General features: G+C 37.6%; 1 protein-coding gene across 4 annotated transcripts; it reads right to left on the reverse strand.

Annotated features, from left to right (window-relative positions):
• Positions 1 to 282: 282 nt before the first annotated feature.
• bbs7 (Bardet-Biedl syndrome 7) lies at positions 283 to 8,153 on the reverse strand. 4 transcript variants are annotated; one of them, XM_085469439.1, is made up of 20 exons: positions 7,675 to 8,153; positions 7,510 to 7,575; positions 6,718 to 6,780; positions 6,468 to 6,643; positions 6,182 to 6,368; positions 6,025 to 6,094; positions 5,826 to 5,933; positions 5,372 to 5,502; positions 5,109 to 5,193; positions 4,899 to 5,001; positions 4,599 to 4,791; positions 4,400 to 4,474; positions 4,231 to 4,296; positions 3,974 to 4,113; positions 2,779 to 2,883; positions 1,965 to 2,129; positions 1,742 to 1,851; positions 1,528 to 1,631; positions 867 to 990; positions 283 to 762 (listed from the first exon to the last, which is right to left on the reverse strand). In XM_085469439.1, exons 1-20 carry the CDS (start codon positions 7,708 to 7,710, stop codon positions 629 to 631), a joined length of 2,241 nt encoding a protein of 746 aa, XP_085325565.1. In that variant the 5' UTR covers positions 7,711 to 8,153; the 3' UTR covers positions 283 to 628. The 4 variants fall into 4 exon arrangements, with proteins under 4 accessions (XP_085325565.1, XP_085325555.1, XP_085325581.1 ...); XM_085469429.1 differs by having other exon boundaries at positions 4,231 to 4,299; positions 7,675 to 8,152; XM_085469455.1 differs by lacking the exon at positions 2,779 to 2,883 and having other exon boundaries at positions 7,675 to 8,152.
• Between the last annotated feature and the right edge of the window lie 177 nt (positions 8,154 to 8,330).

Here is an 8,330-nt window from a genome sequence, read left to right on the forward strand (position 1 = left end):
ATACAAATTCTGTGGAAAAAGTACATTGGGACTTTCAGTCCTTCAAAGTATATGTATTCAATTAACTTCCACAACGTTGGTGTGATTTTGCAGGACTTGATCTCTGGTACTCTATCAGACAATGGAAGCAAATAGGCAATCTATAGATTTGCTGTCCATGATAGTGTAGATGTAACAGTTTAATGAATGAGACTTGATTGGCTCTTTGTTAAAATTCACTGTATTATGCATTTCTTCTTCTATACAAGTAGGTTTTTGTAGTAGCATTAGTCCAGTGAATAATGAACTTTACATCATCTCATTTTTATTTGAAGAGATGAACATCACTCATATGAAAACCATAACATAAAAATATACATTACATATTTCTTTAACAACCTTATATTTGGTCACTTCAAATGCCAGCTATTCATACAGGTAACTTTTTTTATAGTTATTTCCAGATACTTTAAAATACATAAATATTTAAATATTGTGCTCAGTAGCTATGACAAAAAGTAACTAAATATATTTAATAACATTACAGAAACACAGAGATACTACCATGAAACAAGTGTTTCATTAGAATACAAAAATAGCACAAACATTCAAAGACAACTAAATGAATACCTTCTGACCTATTAAAAACTTAGGCCTCATTAAAAAAATCTAACAGAGAATTCAAGTCATAGTTATCAAGTATCTCCAGCAATGAGGACACCTTGGTTTTTACATTCTGGCCCTTGAACTTGAATTTGTCGATGAAGAGGTCTGTGATCATTCCTACAGGAAAGAGAATGAAAAATATTAACTATCATAGGCCAACAATATTAATACGGTAAGGATCACAATGAGATCAGTTAAATGAAACTGTTAAAACATTGCACCGTAAAGCCTTTCAAGGTGTGCAGGCTGTTTCTTGTACTCCTCAAGGAGATTAGCGGATTCATCCAAGATGTTGCGATATTCTGGAATGAGGAAATCAGCATTCCCCTCATGAACCTGAAGCTCCTGATGACCACAGAGGAAGTAGAGACGCATGTTGGGAAATAGGAAGCAGATATTAGTAGCTACATTAAATTACACTCAAAAGAAACATGTGAGGAAACTGTATCATTTCACTAAATCGTGCACAGCAGATTTGCAACAGTTTCAACAGTATATTGGCAGGGATGCAATGGAAATAACGTTGCCATATTGTGAAACTGGTGCCTCTGTAATAAAAATATAACCTGCAGGGATTACAGCTTTTTAATCCTCATTTTAGGTTTAAATAGCTTTAAAACAGTTTTCATCATTTTAAAATCATCAGTTTAACTGAAGATTCTATACGTGCAATTTATGTCAGCTTAGAGTTATAACTCTCTCACCTCTCATTTACATAACCATTAAAAATAATTGCTTGTGGCATTAGCAAGATGGCTGCCGAGTTGCAAGACTTTTTTCTAGAAGGTATTTGATTAAATTCTGATCAAACCGGGTGGTCTTTACTGCAAATTCCACAACACAGTTCAAAGGAATGAATATCTTTTTTGCTTTTACACTTACTTTAAGGGCATCGATGAGCTGAACTTTTCTAGCCAACAACAGCTGGTACTCCAGCTTTGGATGGATCATGTTAAGGGTGTGGCTCACAGAGTCATCACTGATTTCTGGAAGATTAATAAACATAAATACAGGTTTTCTATTTCTTCTATTTAAAAAAACAAAACAAAAATAAAACCTGACAGATGGTATTGAAATAGAACAATAATACACCTACCGTACGAAATGTTGAGATTGATTTTCTTTTTGGTAGCTTCTTTAGACAGAACATCACTCAGTATGGAGATCGTAGAGATGTTGTCAGACTTAAAGTGACCCTCCCCTTTGCTGTGAATACAAAATGGTTCAATATATTAAACTATATGAAACTACCTATTAAACTCTTCAAAAACTTAAAGTGTATGTAGTTTAGAGCTTGTCTACTGTGTGCCTGCATTTACCAGTAGGTGGCTTCAAGCTGTGTGCCAAGGAAGGTGTTGTGGAAATAAAATGTGATGCTCTCTCCTGCGGGTGTTTTCTCAGGTACCTCCGGCAAACAGAAAACCACCCAGGAGTGGATCTCTGCAAAACTGAACTGCCCAACCAGACTGAGCCTGTTCATTGGCCTTAAATAGAGTGAGAAAAGCAAAGAGAAACGAAAACAAATGATCCCATCTGGGAAAGATATATATAAATCTTATAAAGTTTGTATCTGTCTTGTGTGAAACTTGTATGAAAAGCATATAAGAGTGAAAACAGATATAAGATCCCTTGAAAAATTATATAATGAAACTTGTATGTTTTGGATACTTACTAAAACAATGTATGAAAGTAATGAGAAAGTGGCCACTTTCATGAGTAATCACATATAAGTTTTTACTATTTGTTTTCCATATGGGATTTTATGAGAAAAAAGGGAAATCCTGATAAAAGAACCGTGTTAGAACATTCCTGTGTTGCTGCTATTAACAGTAATATATACATACAACACAAAGTTGCTGACACATATCTCATAGAAAACCATAGTAAAAGTAGAGGTTACTAAGGCTACGTTCACACTGCAGGCGAAAGCGCATCAAATCTGATTTTTTTGACCCTATGCGACCCATATCCGATCATGCTATGACAGTGTGAACAGCACAAATCCAATATTTTCAAATCCGATGTGGGTCACTTTCGTATGTGGTACTGAATCCGATACATATCCGATGTTTTAGAAAGCGACTGCTATTTGAAAGGTCAAGTCGCATTAAATCCATCTTTTACATCACTTACACAAGACAGACGCCAATTATCAGCTTCGGAGAAGCACCCGATAAGACATCGCGAACACTTCCTGGCCATCCAGTGTAGATGTTAGTGAAACTGTTGGGAGGACAACTTTGGAGAAACATGAACATTTTATTTATACTGTATAATCTGCAGATTCTGACAGAAATCTACAACTATCCTTTGAAGCACCGCTCCTCTAAAACAGCAATAAGGATCATTATTAGGTTATTTACATTATTATGTAAATAACAAAATAACTCAAAGCAAAAATTGGGAAACGTAAAGTCCGAAGTCTTTACATTAAGGGCCATCAGTCAAACAATATTGTTTTCTCTGGGTCTAAACAGAGCGCGTTGTGTGTGTGACGTCTTCTTTTGTGCATGCGGGCCGCTTTGGACGTTCACACTAGAGCGCATTTGCTGTCGCATTTTATTTGTAGTGTGAACAAGCAGACAAAAAAATCGGATTTGATCAAAAAATCGGAATTGAGCATTAAGACCTGCAGTGTGAACGTAGCCTAAAAGCAAGAAGTAAGCATATTTATTTTCAACACACAAAAAATGATAAAATAAAAATATTAAATCCACCAAGGAGATTATGTGTCTGCTAAAAACTGGAAGCAAAACTAGAAATTCCATGTCATTTCACAACAAACACATAATAAAGTGAAATAACAAAAACTGGGAGATATCGCAGTTCTAGTTGCTACTAATCTTCAGATGTCTTTGTGGATCCAGGAACGCATGCATGATGTCAAAGGAACTGTCAGTATATATGTGTGTAGTCACTCACACTTTTATTTGTTTGTGGGTTTGTTACTCTAAAAGTTATGGAAAAATAACATCAGAATTTCACCAGAGCTGGGGCTTGATTTATGTTTGTTGGGAATTCAGATCCAGATTATTATTTTTTAATTCAGGATTCTTTATCACTGTGATGGAAGGCAAACTGGACACTGTGTCTTATGTTGCACTGACAATTTTAGTTTCAATTCGAGGGTCTAAATGTAGGAACCATTCACAACTCTAGGTTTAAAGCTAATAATGTGTTTTTGTCTTTAAAACTATCTTTTGTGTTCTGCTTCAAAAAGAATGAGATTACCAAATTTCAATTCACATCTCTATGATTTTATTATACTTGAAAAGACTGTTTTCAAAATTCAAAGTAGTGCAAATTTTTCTTTTATTCTTTTAATTACCTCTCTTGGTCTATGCTGTGAGTCCGCTGGTGGAGGGACAGAGGTTTGATCTGGTACTGGCGTACCTGACATGTCTTAGGCTGCAGTCTTGGGGTGATATACGCCTGCAGGGTTCCATACTGTCCCTCAATGGACCTCACCTATAGAACAGTTTGTTGTGGATTAAACATATTACTTCTTCTGTAACACATCATATCACAAATAGCTGAGGCAAGTTGATTATGTAGCCATTTTAAAAATGCCACACTTTCACTTACTTTGAGCTCAATTCTGGTAGTGTTGGCCTGACATCGGTATGTGGCCAGGAGGAAGTTCCCATTGGGCTGCTAAACATAAACTGAATGAATGTGAGGCCTTTGATCACAGAAGCAGGTTTATGACTTAGTTTGTAAAAGTTTTTGTGTGCACATAGTTTACACAGCTCACCTCTGAGTCACATTCACTGAAACTGACGACAGCTGAGTTCTTATCCACATCCAGGAGGTCAATAGGGACATCACTCTGTGTAGAACATTAGTCTCAGTCATATTCTGCTAGCTTACTTTTGCTACACGGAATGAAAAGTGTACTTTTTTTTGGTATTGCAACTTGTCTTTTAACAGTGCGGTATAACAGACACATGTACCTGCAACAGCAGGTTGTCGATGGCAGTCTGCACCTCCAGGGTGAGGCTGTAGCTGGCATCGTCTTGGCAGAGTGTAAACTTGTCATTGATGCTGAAGACGGGGACAGCAGAGACAGCCGTGCTTGATTGAGAGGTCTGCTGGTACTGCTCACGTCCCTGCAGGACTTTGACCTGCAGCTGCTCCAGCTCTGCCCTGAAAGTTAACAACATTACTAACTGAAAAACTGAAAGACTTGTTTTGAAATCACACTTCACAGTAAACCAAACAAAAAAAAAAAGGGAACAAGATTTTGCTAATACCTGAGTGCTTCTACTTTAGACTGTGTCTCCTTGCTCATCCTGACCTCATCTCCGGGGCCAGCCTCGGCCTTCTGAGGCTCAGTGGTCAAACCAGTCACCCATCCTGTAAGAAGTGAAGAAAAGAGTGGACACAAGACACCAGACACTTATTGTTCCTGAGGGGAAAAAAATGCATAAGCTGCAGTATTAAGGGAAACATTATCATCTAACCCGTGTAGGTGGCAGTCAAGACCTCATCATAAGATTCCTTCCCTACACAACCACCCTGGATGGAGGTCACACTCTCTGACAATACCTGTTATGAGGAAACACAGCAGAGAAAATATTGAAGATTAAGAAGGGAGTCTGTCATTTAATACCTAAATGCATTAATAGTTGTAAATTAAGCAACAATTATTCAAATAACTTTAGGTTTGTAACAGTTACAAAAATACAACTGTAAATCTATGGAGAGTGAATTTTTAATCACTTACGTGCTCAAAGCGCAATGTCGGTTCATTAGAGCTGTCAAAGCCGTAGACCTCAACCGTCCCATCATCCCTCCCCACCAGGATATCATTCACTCCGTCACCAATAATATCATAGTTGTCAATGCAAAGAATTCCTGGGAGACAGAAAACATGATCACTTTGCCAGAGGTTAAGTCATCACCTAGTATGCATGAGTATCTGTTTAAACATTGTGGAAACATACATTGTGTATAAAATGAGATCAGATAGATCTGTTTGAGAAACAAATTGTTACTGCATGCCCATGCAGTAGACTCCGCTTTATGACTGCTTTGACTCAGAGCAATCACCCTCTGCTAGACAGTAAAAATATTGCACTTTTAAGGCACCTGTACACTGGCTTCATGTGTAAGAACTCGATGCTATGCCCATCTTTTCTAACAGTGTTCATGAGAAAATAATGCATTTCTGTACATACCTCCTTTCTTTTTGTCATTGTCAATTTCCCATTTGGTCGCAGCTGAAAGTTCACCAATCTCAACCAATCCTATTTTTCCATCTGTGGTTCCAAAGAGAATTTCCTCTCCTAAAGAGAAATTTCAGAAATTAAGTTCAAACTGGTACATATAAAGCAGCTTTATGCTTTATGGTTACAGTAAACAAAGAAATCAACTTGCCTTGCTCTTTATACAGTTCCAACACAGAAGGAGGTCCAGGAACTTCTATGTCATATGCAAGTTCAGATCTCTACATACAAAACCATAAAACAATTGGCATCTCTCATTTGACAAAGAGCAACTCATAATCAGAACAGTAAATGAGAGCTTAGTCTACCTGCAAGACTCTGAGCACTCGATCTTGGCATGCCAGGACGGGGACGAGGTGAGTGAGGTTTTCAGTGGACAAACATGTGATGTCATTGATCTTGTCTCCAGAGAGGTAGTAGTCCTGATCTTTGCAGTCACAGTAGTGGTTGTAGATGTAACTTGCGCACACAAAAAGGTCAGCGCCTGAGACATGCCTGGAAAAGACCCAGTGGGGTAAAGATGACACAACTCTGCACAGCTCAATCGTGTAATGTAAATCAAAATGAAGAAAAAAAACAAAACATGTTTCCTACATTGCATTAATGCTCTCAGTTAGGTTGGCTTCAAAAGTGAGGAACTGTTTGCCTTTCTTGGTGAATCCTCGGACCTGAGAACCAGAGCAGACAAAGATCTTTTCCTGGGGAGTTCCCGCAGCACCTCCAAGGTCCATTCGGGCTATCTTCTGGCCAGGAAGTGTTTTAAAGACAGGCTGAAACAAAGAGTCAAAAGTCTTACAAGCTGTTCATTTCAAATCTCTGTGATGACAGGAAAATATTTACTCACCACTGCTTCCCCCTTCTTGATGCCAAAACATGTGAGTATTCCATCATGATCAGCAATAGCAACCTAAAACATGAGGAGACACCAGTCAAGCACTCTAATACTTACCAATTTCATTTTTTTGTTTAATTAACGATTGTAGCAAAGGCAAGGAGTCATATCTAGAAGATAAGCCCAGTATCAAAAGAGAGTATAAAAGAGACTTTACATATACTATAATTTGTTTCGACCGAGCACTGATCCCACATGGTGATATGACCCTTGAGGTTTACCCAAAATGCACTTTTTAAAGTTTTCTACAATGAACTAATAGAAAACATGTTTAATTAAAGCCTGTTGGAAAAATAGTGTCTAAATCTTGTTTTGAGACAAAGTCTATTGATCTTTATGAAATTTGACTGACTATACAAGCAGTTTACATGTCCCTCTTTCAATTAAACTAAAACTTCAAAACAACTGCCCAACTTACTGCACAGCATGACAAGTCTTACTTCTTGAAGGGCTCGGGTAAAGCAATTATTTATCAGAAATCAATGTCATTGGTTTTGATTTCTGACCATCTAGTAAACAAAATATGTATTACAGATAAATAAACTAAAACCCAAATAATAAAACTGGTTACATTTTTAAAATCAGAATCAGAAAGACTTTATTTATCCCCAAGGGTCAATTAACAAAATTAATCATCTGCAGTCTTCAGCAAAAGCAGGAAAACAATCTGGATTTAGTCAGAAAACAATACTAACACCACAAATGTTAATTAATTTAGGTTACTGTATGGCTCATAAACGATACCTTTTGGGTTGCCTTTTTTCCCAGTGGAGGAAGAAGCCTCATAGTTTTCTGAGATGTCACGCCAACCTGAGAGATAGAATGGAGGAGAACTTTTACTCCTAATATTAATTAAAGAGAGAGAAAAACACACACAGCATAAACCCGACGTAGTCTGCTTTGTTTTACCTGAATGTAATCAACTCTATTGAGGCGAAGATCCATCTTCTTTCTACTGTTTCAACTTAAGTAGGAAAAAAAATCTGCAAATATTCCAAGCAGGTTATTCAGACACTACTCTTGGCCCATAGCCGCCCGTTACAATTAACACTTTGTCAGAAAAACGTTCAACCCAATTCCAAGACGATAACGATGCTAGCTGAGACTGGGATTATCTAAAGCAATGGGATTAGCTCAACGTGCTAGCTTTAGCAATCGGAGCTAACTGGTACTGGCACGCAGGCTTCCTCAACGACCGAAAATCATCTTTAAAAAAGACACGAAGGAAGTCGATGTGTGTAGATGTGAGCGCGAATAAATTCCCATTAAACGCCGATATCAGGTATAAACGATCTGTGCAACATTTTGGGACTTGTAGAGGGCAGTTGCCGTTGCTAATGGCAACGTTGCAGGCTGTAACAAAACTGCAATTCCACTGGTTGAAAGGGAGTAACGGACATTGAAGCTGCATTTTGATTGGCTATCTCATTCACGTTTTCTACCGGTGCGTCATATCACTTCTATATCTAGCAGACAATACAAGAATACATAGAAGACAAAAAGAGAAATGAAACATAAAAGCAGCAAATAATGACAATAATGTTTTTAAAAGTGGCTTAAGTGTG

Source organism: Copadichromis virginalis, linkage group LG2 (genome assembly GCF_057382275.1).
Source record: "Copadichromis virginalis isolate Kocher_CV1m ecotype Utaka linkage group LG2, C_Virginalis_male_GT1.1, whole genome shotgun sequence".
Classification (NCBI taxonomy): domain Eukaryota; kingdom Metazoa; phylum Chordata; class Actinopteri; order Cichliformes; family Cichlidae; genus Copadichromis; species Copadichromis virginalis.

Bases quoted from the DNA above. Each gene is read 5' to 3' on its own strand.
- bbs7 (XM_085469429.1), bottom strand. From the start codon at position 7,710: ATGGATCTTCGCCTCAATAGAGTTGATTACATTCAG. The intron at 6,369-6,467 runs GTAGGAAACATG...GGTCTTTTCCAG, and splicing joins ACTGAGAGCATTAATGCAAT to GCATGTCTCAGGCGCTGACC. The intron at 763-866 runs GTGCAATGTTTT...TCTTTCCTGTAG, and splicing joins ACACCTTGAAAGGCTTTACG to GAATGATCACAGACCTCTTC.